Below are 16,924 nucleotides of genomic sequence, written 5' to 3'. Positions count from 1 at the left end.
TAAATCAGCCAATCAGTGGAGAGGACGCTCTCGCTGCCTGACTTGGCCTCCTCCTCTTCTTCTTCTTGTATCTCTGCGGCTTGACGATGCACACCAAAGGGAACTCCTGGTGAGACCTCGTCCTTTATTTTAATCTTCATCTTCCCGTCTTCTTCAGATTCTGTTTCTACATGCTGACTTTCTCAGCTCACAGATAGTTTTAACCTTTAAAATAAGACTCTGGGCAGCTTATTAACCGTTTGACACCAGCTGCTTCTGCACTTCAGCTGCAAACGCTCCGCCCTCTTTTAGTTCTAAGGTTTTATGATTCAGGATATAATAAAACTCATCAGGTCCTCACCAAGTTTTAAGTTGAGGAAAATCAAACCTCAGATGAAAACAACACATGACATACTAGACTGGGTCATTATTTACTGAACGAAAACTTAGACAAACATAAAGTGATCCAGAACGCTGTTGCTCAAGTCCCCATTAAGACCAGAAAAGTGAATCATATCTTTCGATTCTGAGGTCTCTACACCGACTTCCTGTTGATTTTAAAATAATCCCTGCTGTTGCTTTATAAAGCTTTAAATGGTTTCATCTCAGATCTTGTGCTACATTCTGAACCTTCAGGAACAGGTTTGCTTTGTGTCCCCAGAGTTAGAACTAATTATGGAGAAGCTGCTTTCAGTTTTTAAAGAGTCTACATATGTGGAACAAACTCACAGAAAACTGCAAGTATGCATCAAACTCTTCTTTTAAATCACAACGGAAGACTCTTAAGACTCTAGACTAATTAAATTTAAGGCTTGACTTAAGGTTTTACTTACTTGACGTTAAATGTAAATATTGTTTGAATGTTTTTTCCGGTCTGTAGTCCTGTGAACCCTTGTTGAATTGTGTGTTATAAATAAATTTGCCAAAATGCTTAAAACACTCCATCGAGTAGCCAAATCTGATTTTATTTGCATTTACTGATGATTTTTTATTTGATTAATTGATTGATTTAATGTGAGGTTATGGCCAGGAGTACAACACTATGTCCCTCAGATATAGTAAAGACATTGTTGAGACCTGACATTTGTTCATTGTGGCAGTTATCTTTATTAAGCCAGCAGCAGCTGAAATAACATGTTTATATCAGGTACGAATAGATTTTATCACCAGTTTTTTTAGGTATAAGATGTTCGGGCCCCTGCTTTTTCCTCCATTCTTATTGTATCTGAGTCATGGCTTGCCATCACAAGGTGATCATGCCTTTTAAAATTGGATCCCAGGTGTGGAACAGGATGAGCTTCAGAGCGTCAGTTTCAGCTCATTTCTGTTTAGTCAGGTGTGAAACAGGAGCCATTTTTCCACATGTAGCTTATCTGGTTATTTGAGTACCATGCTGAGGTTCTGTCACAGTTTGGCTGGGCCCATGTAGCCTGTTATTTCATTTCACATGTCTCACAACTAAATAAAGGCCACTAATGCCCAAACCACCTTAAATCGAATTAATTCAAAAGTGCTCTATGAACAAAAGTGTTGTTTTTAAACAGAAGAGTCTCTGGAGAATCTGAGCTGACCTTCATTCAATCATCATCATCATCAGTCTGGAAGCTCAGAATAGATGAATGATTTGTACTATTGGCTCTTCAGTGTATCTGAGAAGTATTTCATGTGTGTTCAACCTGTTTTTTCGGGGTCAGCTGCTGCTCCTTTGAGGACTGTAAACTGACCACCGAGTGGCTGCTCAATCAGACGAGTCATCGTCCAAAGGTGGCAGTGATCTGTGGATCCGGACTGGGTCTAATGGCTGATGGAGCCGCCAACAAACAGACCTTCAAGTACCAGGACATCCCTAACTTCCCTGTTAGCACAGGTGAGTGGACTCCACTCCTAGAACATGGATGGATGGATGGCTTAGTGGGCTCTCAGATGTGGTTTTGTCTCAGCTGCAGGGCAGACAGGTGGGACAACCACTTGATCATCAGACAATCAGTGGGGTTACATGATCAGATTAACTCAATTATAGCTATAGTTGGGTTCTGCTCCTTATCTGAGGGTAATTATCCTTGGATATATGGCGCTGAATGAATGGAATCACTGGCACAAAGCGTGTCATACCCCGGTACCATAGGTGGCGCTGTCCCCATTTCAGCTATCGCTAATAGAGCCACTTCCTGTTGACGTCTTCACCACCAACAACAACAAACTCAGGCATTCAGAAAGATGGCGAACGCAGAGCGAGATGAAGCTGCGTCCCTCTCCATCTGTGATGAGCTGGTTATGGCACAAATGCGATACAACATATTGTCATCGTGGTTTTTTTTGTCTTTCCGATGGCACGACATCAACAGTAATATCGTCTCCTTCAGCTTCCAGGTGACGATCCCAGGAAAAAATCTCAAGCATGCGCAGAACGCTCAATCCAATCCACCACGTGCTTCTGCCGTCTACATGCACGTTTAGTGTACGTTTGGATCGAGTTATCCCTGGGGTTAGGGTTAGTCCGATCGCGAGTAACTTCATCCGATCCGTTTTTTTGTCAGATTAACGTGTCTGCATGAACTTAATAACTCAGTCTTATTGTAATTTAGCCATTAATCCAATCCGATGGCACTCATGAAACCCCACTGAATGACACAGTTTATCATTTGTGAAGTTCCTCCTGTGTTAGTAACATGACCCGCTAATCCTCACAGGTCTATGAGGAGTTTGTCAGCATACATTAACCTGAAGGCTGCTTGTTAATAACCACTTCTGGCTGGGCTGGGAGAGAAGCCACAGTCATGGCAGGGAACATTGCAACTTTCTGAGTTTTGACAGAAAAAAATTAATGTATTTGCATTGGTTCGAAGGATGGATGGATGCTTGGATGAATGGTTTAATGGATGGATGGGTATTGGATGAATAGATGGATGTATTAATGGAATGACAGAGAACTGAATGGATGGATGAATAAATAGATGGAACATGGAACTTTTCCAGTGTGCTCCCTTGCACAAATGGTTTTATGTTTATATTTCCTGATTATGGTTAGAATTAATCCTGCATTAATTTCCCCAATATAAATACCTTTTAAAAGACTATTTCTTAATTTTCTCCATAGTAACCAGACAAGAAACAGTATTTGCCAAACAGGCCAGTCAACAGTTTGCTGTTAATACGAACCAGAGCATGTTTGGAGCTGAGCGGTAAGAGTTTCCGCTCCTCGCTCACATGTGTTCACTCCCCCCGCTCCACCACTCAAAGTCACACCAAAACACTCCGCTCAGTTCCGCTCCCTGCTCACCAAAAAAAATGTATTCCGCTCCGTTGAAATCACTCCATGCTCGCTCAAATTTTGAAGAAGGAGCATTTCATAAGGGGACACACTGCGTGGCATATGTGTAGCGGGTTTGTTGCGTAACACAGCAAATGATTTTTGAAGTGTAGGCTAACTGTTTTGTTAATTGTTGAAGGCGCAGGTGAATTCTGAGTGGATTTGTGCATGCCCTAGACTCGTGGTGTGAGCGGTATCGGACCGGAACTGGAGCGACACGGAGCAATAACTCCTTTGATAAAAACTCGCTTCCCGCTCCGTTCACTTACTCTGATGCTAACTGATGTTTCCTGGATTCACTGAAGAGGCTTTCCTTTAACCCCAATGCAGACCAGAACAACATCTGTAACCATGGTAACCAAACACAAAATAAACCAATCAGACTTGATGTGTCTCTGTTTTCCAGTCCCGGGTCATGAAGGCTGTCTGGTGTTCGGGACAATAGAGGACACTCCCTGTGTCTTCATGAAGGGTCATTTCCACCTGTACGAAGGATATTCCCTCTGTCAGGTAAGTCATCATCACTTGTTCCTTCTCAGCATCTTTTACCCAGCATGCAGTGGGACATGATCCAGCAACATCACAAGAAGAGCTGACAGATGTGTCTTTAAGTCAAGGATATTGTTTAAGACAGATTAACCCATTAGTAACTCAGGGTTACCTGTCTACTGTCTACCAGAGTCTGTAAGGCACAGCTGACAGTTGAGCACCCACAGCAGTGGCCACCAGCAATCAATCAGACAAACAATCTACAAGACACGAAAACAGCACATCCATTGAAGTACAGCAGCAAAGTCCTCAGAGCCAGAGTTTCTTACATCAACATATCACATCACCACATCCACTCACATCATCACATTTCAGGCCAGGTTCTCAACAACTGCTCCACATGTGCGTGGCACAATATGAGAGAACCACATCTTCAGGTCAAGACTGAGCAGTGCACCTACATCTTAAGGAAAGAGGACAGTTTTGATGACAATAATATACATATTCTGGCCATAGAAGACGGATAGTTTGAGAGAGGGTCCAGAGAGAGTCAAGGACGCCATCAATTTAAAATGAAAAAAACATATTCGAACAGAGGAGGTGGTCTCAGGGATCACCTATCAATCGGAATAATCTTGGCTTTGAACGGACGGTCACTCCCTTCTCTGAAACCACCTCTTGGTTGACTCTCGGTGAGCGGTCCGGGCTAAGTGCAATTAGCTAACATGTGAACAGCCATGTCCAATTATCCACGCAGCATAAAATAAGGGGCTATGCCTGAAGTGTCAGTGGAAGCATCAGCCATTCTCGTGGGAAGACTACCTGCGTGTGTCGACTGAGCAAGGCCACTGATCCATGTTGCTCTGGCCTCACCACCTGCTTTTAAAATGTGCCTCAATCCCATTCCTGTTGTCTCCGGCTTTCGTAGAAGTTTTCACACAACCAAACGACACTACATCCTTCATAACCTCTGCTTCCTAAAACACACTTTACTATGTGACACTCCCTTGTCTGTGCAGTTGTGGAACTGGCAATTGGCAGTAAATAAAGTAGACTTCATTATGGCTTATGCCAGCCACCCGTCACTTGACATCCTGGCTCTCACTGAGACCTAGATTAAATCTGAAAATAATGCTACCCCAGCTGCACTTTTGACCAACCACACATTCTCCCACACCTCTTGTACAGTCAGGTCATCCAATCACAGGGCTTCTCATACCAATGCTATGCTGATGATACCCGGCTCTGTCATTCCCACCTAACGACCACACGGTCTCAGCACGAATCTCAGACTGTCTCTCTGACATATCAACATGGATGAAAGCCCATCACCTCCAACTAAATCTCTCAAAAACTGAACTGCTTGTCTTCTCAGCCAAACCAACAGACCACAAAATCTGCATCCAAACTGAATCCCCATCTCTTGCTCCATCAAAGGTAGCTAGGAACTTGGATGTCATGATTGATAATCAACTAACCTTTAAAGATCATGTTGCTTCGCATTGCTAAACATAAGAAAGATCTGACAGAGTCTAACAGATCTTTGATGTTATATCCTCATTTGTAAGTCGCTTTGGATCAAAGGGTCTGCTAAATGCATAAACATAAACCTTCCCATGTGGCATTGTCTCTCCTCCCCAGACGGTTTCACAACCATTCACACCTTGGATCCTGTGCCCAAATCCTGCCCTTTTAGACAATACATAGGTGATAACGACTCTAACAACATGCACGTTGGTCAGGGGGTTCAGTGACACATGTGACTTTAACAACCCTCTCTGCTTATAAGTTGATACTTCCACCGTCCAGTTCAGAACTGAAGAAACCTTTCTGATGAGAGGTGAAACCCTATCCAAAAAGAAGTCCAGTTGACTTTATTCAAGCTATTATGATCACCATAACCTGGATGACTTAGTCTTCATCAACTTATTGTTTTATGAAATAAATCTGATTTCTTAGAGCACTGCTTACCGTACTGTGGAGGAATCTACATGTCATGATAACTAGTCTTCTGTGTGGGACCATCATTATTCTGGAACCTCCTCTACATAGACAGGTGTTAATGGCAGTCATCTATCGACCTGTCTCAGGTGACCTTCCCTGTGAGGATCTTTAAACTGATGGGGGTGGAATCTGTACTGGTCACAAATGCCTCTGGAGGAATCTGCCAAGATTTTAAAGTTGGTGACATCATGATCATTAAAGACCATATCAACCTGCCGGGATTCGCCGGACAACACCCACTGTGCGGACCCAATGACGAGCGGTGAGACTGGGGCACAGAAACACAAATAATTTGTCTTTGTTTTAAATACATTCTTGTCTTTTTGACCGACTGTCCTGTCCTGGTTCATCCTGTCTTGTCTCGTCCTGTCCTGTCTCTAGGTTTGGAATCAGGTTCCCCTGCATGTCGGATGCCTATAGTAAGGATCTGAGGGGCCTGGCATTGGATGCTGGCTCTGAGCTCGGCTGCAGTGAATTCATCAGAGAGGGTGTTTACTGTATGGTGAGCGGACCGAACTTTGAGACCATTGCTGAGGCCCGAATGCTGCTGATCTTGGGCTGTGAGTCTGTGGGTAAGACGAGAGGACGGAGTTGACCCGCGGTTATATTTAGTGATTAGTATCCAAAAGCAAACATTGAGCTGGATAATGACAGATGGCTCTTAATGAGCTTCATTAGGGAGTCAGCAATGATTGGCTCTCAACCTGATCATCATTAACGTGACCTCAGAGATCAGGTTCAAATGGACTGTATTAAAAATAATGTTACAGCAGCACAGCAGGGGCTTATGTGGAGATTTGTAATGTTTAATTCTGTGAAGATGCACAGGAATCAAATAATTTAGATTCCTGTCAAGATGTAAATTCCTCAAGAGCTTTTTGAGTTCCTGGAAGAATTTCCACAGATATTTCAAAGGTTCTTTGGGGAAGTTAACTGGGTTCTTGAGAAGGTTTTTCGTGAACTTTTTTGTAGGGTTTAGGTTATGCCTGGGTGGGTTCTACAGATCCTGAAAAGTTTTCTGGGGTTAATTCAGAAGATTCAGGAAAAACTGAGGGGGATTAAAAAGTCCCCGAGGTTCTGATTGGGCTGTAGGATTTGAGAGACAGCCATTTGTAGGATTATAAAGACAGGTATGTTTCACTCTTTGGAGACTCTTTTCGAGAAGAACTGACACAGGAATGGTAAACAGGTGGAAACCATCAGGGTGGGGCAGACAATCAAACCAAGGGGAAACACAAGGGGAAGGGGCAAGTTACCAGAAATGAGGGGTGTTAAGAGTCTTGTGTCTATGTTGCCATGAGACAACATAGACACAAGACAAAAACTAAACATAACATGTTTAGTTTTACATAGACATGACAGATGGATGAATTGTCAAGCATGCTTCAATGTATACTCAGCAGTCTCTTAGCACCTATGCACCATGTTTTCTTAAACATTGAAGATGGTGGAGATGAAAACTGACTGAGATTGGTGGAGAATGCATTTAAATGTTTTGCTTATTCATTTCTTGGTGGACTCATTTGTTTCATCAAAGGACAACAAAGCCTAAACAGCCAGTGAAACGGGAGTAAACCTGGATGGTTCCATCCCTGAAGATAAGCATTTGAAACAAGAGTAAGCTCTTGCTTAAAGGTGAACTCTGAAGGCTGCTAGACCTTATTTCTGGCATGAAATACGTTTATCTACTCACCGAGAACAGTTTGGTGAAAGTCCGCGTCCTTCGGAAGCTATTTATATAACTTGTGATCGGCGTATATCCATATAATAATATCCATATAGACGATGCAGCCTCTAAATAAGGCATTATCTGTCTATATTTCACCAATACTTTAAGACGAATGAATGAACGTGTGCTATAGCTCTGTTAGCTCATAGGTACTGTTATGTGGCTACTTGCAGCTATATGAGAGAAAATGGAGGGAATTCTACACATACCTCAACTGGGATGACTTCATCAAACGTTTTCTCCAAGTCCACAAAACACATGTAGACTGTACTGTTCCACAGCCAGGACGAAAACCACACTGCACCTCCTGAATCTGAGATTTGACTATCCGACAGATCCTTTCTCTCCAGTACCCCCGAATAGACCTTACCAGGGAGGCTGAGGAGTGTGATCCTCCTGTAGTTGGAACACACCCTTTTTAAAGAGGGGGACCACCACCCCGATCTGCCAGTCCAGAGGCACTGTCCCCTATGTCCACACAATGCTGCAGAGATGTGTCAGCCAAGACAGCCCTACAACATCCAGAGCCCTGAGAAACTCAGAACAGACCTCATCTACCCCTGGGGCCCTGTCACCAGGGAGTTTTTGACCACCTTGGCAACCTCAGCCCCAGAAATGGGAGGCCCCGTCTCCAAGATCTCCAACTCTGCATCCTCTGAACAGGTGTCGGTAGGATTGAGGAGGTCCTTGAAGTATTCCCCCCACCGACTCACAACATCCCTAGTTGAGGTCAGCAGAGCCCCGTCCCCACCATACACAGTGTTGACAGTGAGCCACTTCCTCCTCCTGAGACGCCGGATGGTGGACCAGAATCTCTTCGAGGCCGTCCGGAACTTGTTCTCCATAGCCTCACCGAACTCCTCCCAGGCCCGAGTTTTTGCCTCAGCAACCACCGAGGGTGCGATCCGCTTGGCCTGTCGGTACCCATCAGCTGCTTCCAGAGTCCCACTGGCCAAAAAGGCCCGATAGGACTCCTTCTTCAGCTTGATGGCTTCCCTCACTGCTGGTGTCCAGCAGCGGGTTTCGGGGGTTGTCGCCACAACAGGCACCGACCACCTTACGGCCACAGCTCCGGTCAGCCGCCTCCACAATGGAGGCACGGAACATGGCCCATTCAAACTCAATATCCCCCACCTCCCCCAGGATATGGTTGAAGCTCTGCCGGAGGTGAGAGTTAAAGCTCCTTCTGACAGGGGATTTGCGCACACCAGCTCTGGCTCCTTCTCCAACAGAGAGGTGACATTCCACATGCCGAGAGCTAGCATCAGTAGCCAAGGATCAGACCGCCAAGGTCTCTGCCTTCGGCTGCTACCCAGCTCACATTGCACCCCATGGCCCCTCCGACAGGTGGTGAGCCCATCGGAAGGGGGACCCACGTCGTGTGTTCGGGTTGTGCCCGACCGAGGCCCATGGGCACAGGCCTGGCCACCAGGTGCTTGCTGCCGGGCCAGGCTCCAGGGGGAGGCCCCGGTGACTCGCGTCTGGGCAAGGGATGACGCCGTCCAAATTTATCTTTGATCATGAGGGTCTTGGCTACATAGCTCCCAGACTCATTGGGGCACTCAAACTCCCCCACCACGGGAAGGTGACAGATCATGGGGGAGTATATGCGATTAATTTATGAAAAGCTGGTTAATGCAGAGAGCTGAAGTAATTGATTGATGAGGTCATATGAGCAGGTGTGTTTTTAAAATGTGTGTTCAGGTGTGGTCAAGACCTGCTTTAATCGAGTGTTTTAATACAGCATCATGAGTGTGATATTATTCATTAAAGGATGCTCCTGTTAAAGACTTAAATAAATTATGAAATGTTCAGTGGATCTACACTCTCTTTGTGGTGTTCAGGTATGAGCATGGTTCCTGAGGTGACCGTGGCCAAACACTGTGGGCTAAGAGTTCTTGGTCTGTCCCTCATCACCAACATGGTCAGTGGTTGAAATGTCTGCAGCAGAGGTGTTACAGTGTGGTGTCACTGTTAGGGATGCACCGATCCAGTTTTCCGATACCGATTCTGATATCTGGGTTTTGCATATCGGTCAGTACCCGATATCGATCTGATACCATTGTTGAATTTACAAACTGTATACCTCAATATGTGGAAGGTTTCAGGTTTGACTAAAATATTTGCTAACAAAGTAATAGATCTAAATATAAGGAATGAACCATTATTTATTTTTTAATAAAATGTGTGAACCAGCTGATAATAAGATTAAATTATCACAAAAATAAACCCCCGTTTTATTTTATTATAAAGAAAAGCATAAAGATTGAAATTGCGCTTTTATTTTTTAAAGAAGGGAACCTCCCCTTGCTATAGCTCACTTGAAACCGCTCAAACTGTTTTAAATGATGTTATAGCGCCAGTAACATCAAGTTTTAAAGCTTTTTGTGTGAGAAAGTAGCTGTTTATTACCCCGTTGTGCCACCAGTTTATCCAAATAATGCTTGTTTGCACATTATCTCCGACTGGTGGGAGAAGTCCAGACCAGCTGCACCTATAGCAGACCTGCGGAGCAGCACAGCCCAGGTCTGCTGAGGTGATCTGAGCTCAAAACTTCACCGTCATAAGGTGAGCCTGTTAATTTACCTGCAGCTCTTTGTAGATTAAACGAGGGCTGGATAACTTCTTTTTGGAAGATAGATGTAGGTCTCATAGATGAAAATAAACATCTGTGGCAGCTACGTGAGCTTATTTGAATGAAAAGTGTAAAATGTAAATCGCATCGCACAGTGTGCAGAGAAACAAACAACAAGGACCTAGATTTTCCCGTTTTTCAAGGTGGGCGGAACCGCAGTAGTTAGTGCAGTCTCTCATATAACCTCTGTGATTCCTCTGCAATTTCTATGTACTTGTTAAGATATGGTAAAAAAAAAATTTTAATAAAAAAAAAAAAAATGGATCGGCCCGTGGATCAGCTGTACTTTCTGATAACCTATCCATATATTTTGTCAATACCACGACCGATATCCGATCCAAATATCGGATCAGTGCATCCCTAGTCACTACATGATGTCACTATGTAGTGTTATAATGTGGAGTCATAGTGTGGTGTTACGTGTTGTCAGCGTTTGAGGTTACGTCTTTGTGTTGCACTACAGGTGAGTTTGGACTACAGACGGGAGGATAAGGTGAACCACGAGGAGGTTCTGGAAATCTGCAAGATGAGGGCCGAGGTTCTGCAGAAACTTGTCACTATGTTGATCAGCCGCTGCCAGCAGCAGAGCATCAACACTCACTGACTCATGAAGATTGAGAAATGCTGTTGAAAAACTTCCAGTTCACAATAAAACTGAAGAGTTTCAAATCCGAGTTTCGTTTTTCTTTATTTCACGAGTAATATTCTGTACAGTATGTTATGTCATGGCTACTGATAGCCACGCACAGAAACGAGGTTCAACCCGAGAGCAGACAGGGGCAGAGCACTCCATCCACCCCCACCAAAACCCAGACCTGCACCGCCCCCCCACACACTCATGTACAAACAACCACTTACATTCACCTTCAGTTTCATTTTCTTTCAAAGTCCAAACCTCTCATGCCCGTTTAAGTTAACCGCCCCCCCATTTTATATCCACACATATATACATAATATATTTTTAATAGGGTTCAATTCAATTAGGGTTATCAACATAATAAAAATACAAGTTTGAGGTTAGAACATCTGAATGTTTGGACCCCGTCATAAGTAATGGAGGCGGGGTCAATGCACACTTGCTAGAAAAATTATATAGTTATACTATAAGAAAAGCTGCAAGAATAGGAGTTTCTGTGATGTGGGGAGGCCTCCTCCTGTCTTTTGGTTCTCGTAATACTATGTAGCAAGCAAAAGTGTTTTGACTGTCTGAACTCGTCTTCCCATAACATTAAATGGCTATTAATGCCTTTTCCCATAACTTTGTGTGGCCAGCTAACATAAACAATATAAATAGCAATAGTACCATTTTGTTAGCAGACAACTCTGAGTAAGCTTCCTGGCAGGTTGTGCGGACTTGTCTCTTTCTTGCAAGAAATAAATGTTTTGTGTTAATCGTATCCAGCGACTCTGAGCCTAATTTTGAGAGAATTTTTCTGACAGATGGGTTATGTTTTTGGATTGTGGTGTGCTGCGGGTGCGATAGGAAATTAAATTTCCCTTGAGGTGAGTGGTGCAAGTGTTTGAGTGTGTACTGTATGCAGTAGGCTCGAGGCCTTTGGTTTGTGTATGTGTGGGGTGGGGGGGTGGGAAAGAGAGAGAGAGAAAGAGAGAGGATGGGGAGGACTTAGGGTTAGGGCTAGCGTCCTGTGACCTTTAGGGTAAGGATAAATGACCGGGAAAGGCCTGAGACAAAGGAATCAGGTGGTCAGATAGCCGGAGACCGTTAGTTTTAGCCAAAATTGTTAGGCTTATGAAAATTAATTTTCCCGTGGCGTGGCCCGGGGAAGGACTTATGGTTAGGGCTAGCGTCCTGTGACCTTAGGGTAAGGATAAATGACCGGGAAAGGCCTGAGACAAAGGAATCAGGTGGTCAGGGTTAGGGTTAGGGTTAGGGTAAGGGTTAGGGTAGGGTAGGGTTAGGGTTAGGGTTAGGGTAAGGGTTAGGGTTAGGGTGTGGAAAAGGAGCCTGTCTCCGGCCGGAGACAGGATAGGCACCGTCCATCCTGCCATAGGACCGCGGTCCCCGCCCCCTAAATGAGCCACGGGAGGAGCCCCTCCCGTAGCGTACTGTGGTCCAGCCGGAGCCACTCATCTTCCGCAGAAGAAAAAAGGTGAGTGTAAAGGGTAAGTATGTAAACAAAAATTTGTGTATATGTTATGTTATAATAAGATATAAATGTGAATTATGTTTATATTTAATAACCAGGTAGGCTTTGTATCATATTTAATATAACTTAAAATGAAAAAAATGTTTTAAGAAAAAACAAAAAAAAAATTGTGAGAAAAAAAATGTTTTTATTATTTTTTTATTATTTTTTATTTTTTAATTTGAAAAGAAAAATTATGAAACAAAAGTAGTGTGCCCAGCCGCGACGTTTCGGTCGATTTCCGACCTTCTTCAGGCGGATGCACACTGAAAAATAATGCTGTGGGATGGCTTTGCTGTCTCTAAGTCGAGATGTGCTCTCTCCGACTGTGTGAGTGCGAATGAGTGAGAGCTGCGTCTGTGCAGCTTTTATACCCCGCCCCCTGGTAGAGTGACGGTGGTATACGCCCATTGGCTTTTGTATGTAATTATGTAGGATGTTGAAATGTAGATCTAATTCCAGCTAGGTTTTAAGTAAAATGAATCTTTAAGTAAAATTAAACTTTAAATAAAATTAAATAGAAATATAATTTAATTTTAAGTAAAATTAAGACATTACATTTTAAACACAATTAAAAATTTTTTTTAAGGAAATTTAGAATGAGATACTTTTTAATTGTCAATTGTAATATTTTAAGTCCAATTAAAATTTTAAGTAAAATTTGTTAGGGTTTTTTGAAAAAATAGGTAGAATTAAAGCCAATTAGGGTTATTACTTTTTTTTAGGGTTAAAGCCAATTAGGGGTAAATGGTTAGGGTTAGGATTAGATACTGGGGTTGGGGTTATAACAGGTTGATATTTAGAGCCCAGTAGGATGATGGTTAGGTTTAGGATTAGGGTTAGGATTAGGGTTAGGGTTAAAATAAAGCATTAGAGCCAGGGTTAGGGTTAGGGTTAGGGTAGGGTTAGGGTTAGGAATAGTTACATGGGTTAGGGTTATAAGTAAGATTAAATTACAATTAGGATTAGATGGTTAGGGTTAGGAAAAGACACAGGGGTTGGGATTGTAATAAATGAACATTTAGGGGTTAGGGTTAGGATTAAGCACCGGGATTAGGGGTTAGGGTTAGGGTTAGGGTAGGGGAAATAGAAAAGGAATTCTGTCGCCGAAGGCGGCAGAATTCAGTGCACAGGCCATCACTGTTCCTGCTTTTGGCGCTCCGATCTCCCACACAGCCTCTGATGGGGACTAAACAGTCCTCTCAAGGAGGAAAATTAAAAATTATTTTATTTTAATTAAAAATTGTTTAGGCCTTTTCTTATGGGGCCTATGAGAGGGTTCCCATGGCCAGCTAGGGTTTTGGAAGTTGCCTAGGGTTTTCCAAATTGAAGTGAAATCTGTTAGGGTTAAGTAAAAGTCCAAATAAGGGGTTCAGGTTAGGATTAGGGCATCAGGAGACTGTCCAAATGGGGTTTAACTACTAAGGGGTCCCACTGGTTAGGGTTAGGGCCAAATTACAGGGGAGGGTCTATATTGAATCTAAATCCGAGTCTCATAAGGGGTTAGGGTTAGGGTTAGGGTTAGGATATAAGTCCCGGTCAGGGCCTGAAACGGCTTCAAACCTGAGTCACACAAGAGCTAATCATTCACAACTAAGAGTCTCATCAGGGGTTCACAGTGGTTAGGATTAGGGCATAAGACCCGATCAGAGCCTCAAATGGCTTCAAACCTGAGTCACACAAGCAGCAAATAACCTCCTGAATTGAAGAAGGATCCAATTATCATTATTGTTGTGAAAATTATCCTTAAATATTAGATCCACACTAATGATACTAAACATGAAACTTAGGAAAGAGAGTGCATAAATTAGCTTGTTTTGCAGAAATAATAAAACATAATTCCTGAGGAAGTAACCACACTGCCCCCTTGTGGCCAATAGCAGAATAATCTCACCCTGAGACCATAATCAAACGTTTTTAAACCCTTTATGGGTCCTACAATATCAATTTCAGTGTGAAACCTGAAGCACCTATTAATACAATGCACCCAATGATTGGTGTTGACAGATTAAACAATTGCTCAATCTTGTGTCTTACTCAAACCTGCACTTAAAACGTGTCTGGATCCTGGCTCTCAGTTTTCTGACACTGATGGGGATCAATCTGTGGTGGGAGGTAGGGCTTGGCTGGAATTTTGGTCCGTCCCCCGTCTGATGCTCCAAGCTGGTGCTCTGGTCTTTGTGGCCTCCCGATGGGGTTGGTCCTGTGTGAGGGCGTGTCAGTCGCCCCGCTGTGTTGGGGGTCTCCCCGTCGATGCCTTGGGTGGTGATCTCAGCTCCTCCTGGTGGCAATATCGGACTCATGTCCGACTCCCGGTGTTGAGGTGCTTCCACTGTGGGTTCCGATTGGAGTTCTTTTACCTGAGTCACGAAGATGAATTGATCACTGGAGTTCGGCGAGATGGCGGATTCCGCCTGGGGACGTGTCATCCGTCCTCCAGTGGTGGGGATCTCCGCGTTGGTGCATGCCGTGATGCTGGTGATCTGGTCCCTCTGGTCCTGCAGTGTGGTGGATGCTGTATGGGGGAATGCCAGTTGTCCGCCTCTGATGGGGATATCAATATCAGTGCATCCCGTGGTTACCACAGCTTCACTGAGAGGTTCAGGTGCTCCAACCGTAGGTGAAGAATGGGACAGCTTGGCCACAATGATGCTCCGTGCATGGTCCAGCGTCCCCTCCTTCAGTCTGTGGCCCAGGTTCCTCCTGGCCCAGGAAGAGGCAATCTCAAAGGGGGCGCAACAGTCCTGTATGGGGAACTGGGAAAGTCTTTCAGCCTCCTCCTCAATGATCCCATCATAATGGTCTACAAGAATTCGTCTAGTAGTACGTGCCCAATTATCAGCATTAGCTTGGATCAAAGCTTGCGTTTTGGCATTAGGGATTGCTGGTTTAATGAAGTGGGCAAGTCTCTGGCTCATATTAATGAGAAAAGGAGGTTCTTCCTCCTGTGGAATGTTCTTAATGTGATGCACAGCTTTAATCAGTCTGTGAATATGGCGTACTTTAAGTGAAAAGTCCGGATCATCCGATTGGATCCAGCGTGTTTGAGGTCTGGACTCTGCCCTCCAAAGAGGTTTTACATACCGTTCATCCCGGTTAAATTGCCGCCCACCTTTATGAGTTGGACTGAGTCTACCTCCATCGTGGCGTCCATCATCTTGCGGTGAATAGTGGGGCTCCCTCTCCCATGAGGGGTTTAAATCCCCACTGGCCGACGCGTAGCATCTGCGCTCGCTTTGGATGCTCCGATGAAATGAGTTGGGCCTGTATCCGTCTGGGGTCTGGAGTCGACCTCTCCTGCGGGCTCCTCTGCGTTCCACCACGGTCCAGGACTCCTCCCCGAAGTGTGCAGGCATAATGAGGCTAAGTATGTAGCTTCCACTTAGCCGTCTGGAGGCTAATCGTAGAGCTAGGTGGCTATATGCTAATCGCTCACAGCGATCTTATTCGGTTGCAATAAAAGCACTGGTAGCGTGAATATACTGATTTATTCACTAACAAAATAACATAACAAGTCATACATGCGACGTTTCGGTTTACAATAAAACCTTCATCAGGCCGACTTGTTAATATGTCAATAAACTCACAAGAGCTTCAATTTCGTCTGCGCACGATGCAGTTCGGATGGACAATGTCTCTCGTATAGTCTGAACAGCATTTCCCACAATGCCTCGGGTTTCCGGTCTCACTGGCCAATAGGAAGAGTCCATAAAGTTCGGTCACAGGTCACATGAGTTTCAGGTGCCTCCATTGGCCACTCACCTGTGTGTTGCCTTCGTGGCCATCCCGAAGTGTGGGTAAACTTGAACGTGTTGAACAAACGTGTAGAATAAAGTCCAATACAGTGCAGAAAGCATGATTGCCGTACATTCTTCAAAGAAAGACTAATGAAGAGTCAACATAAATGAATCAAAATATACAGTATACATTACTGCTCAAAAGACATCATACTGTGTCTAATAGAATGTGAGAGTCGGAGCTACCAAACCAGGTTCGACAGGAGGCACGGGCTGGTTAGGGGAAATAGAAAAGGAATTCTGTCGCCGAAGGCGGCAGAATTCAGTGCACAGGCCATCACTGTTCCTGCTTTTGGCGCTCCGATCTCCCACACAGCCTCTGATGGGGACTAAACAGTCCTCTCAAGGAGGAAAATTAAAAATTATTTTATTTTAATTAAAAATTGTTTAGGCCTTTTCTTATGGGGCCTATGAGAGGGTTCCCATGGCCAGCTAGGGTTTTGGAAGTTGCCTAGGGTTTTCCAAATTGAAGTGAAATCTGTTAGGGTTAAGTAAAAGTCCAAATAAGGGGTTCAGGTTAGGATTAGGGCATCAGGAGACTGTCCAAATGGGGTTTAACTACTAAGGGGTCCCACTGGTTAGGGTTAGGGCCAAATTACAGGGGAGGGTCTATATTGAATCTAAATCCGAGTCTCATAAGGGGTTAGGGTTAGGGTTAGGGTTAGGATATAAGTCCCGGTCAGGGCCTGAAACGGCTTCAAACCTGAGTCACACAAGAGCTAATCATTCACAACTAAGAGTCTCATCAGGGGTTCACAGTGGTTAGGATTAGGGCATAAGACCCGATCAGAGCCTCAAATGGCTTCCACAGTGGTTAGGATTAGGGCATAAGAC

General features: G+C 44.2%; 1 protein-coding gene across 1 annotated transcript; it reads left to right on the top strand.

Moving 5' to 3' along the window:
- On the top strand, positions 1-10,815 carry pnp4b (purine nucleoside phosphorylase 4b). Its single transcript, XM_072393406.1, has 7 exons — positions 1-109; positions 1,674-1,846; positions 3,696-3,799; positions 5,869-6,044; positions 6,164-6,354; positions 9,356-9,435; positions 10,610-10,815. Exons 1-7 carry the CDS (start codon positions 87-89, stop codon positions 10,748-10,750), a joined length of 888 nt encoding a protein of 295 aa, XP_072249507.1. The 5' UTR covers positions 1-86; the 3' UTR covers positions 10,751-10,815.
- The last annotated feature ends 6,109 nt before the right edge of the window (positions 10,816-16,924 follow it).

This window comes from Leuresthes tenuis, unplaced genomic scaffold (genome assembly GCF_036924035.1).
Source record: "Leuresthes tenuis unplaced genomic scaffold, fLeuTen1.0.hap1 SCAF_10, whole genome shotgun sequence".
Lineage (NCBI taxonomy): Eukaryota > Metazoa > Chordata > Actinopteri > Atheriniformes > Atherinopsidae > Leuresthes > Leuresthes tenuis.
Note: the sequence above shows the minus strand (reverse complement) of the source record. Positions and strands in the feature narration are given on the sequence as shown.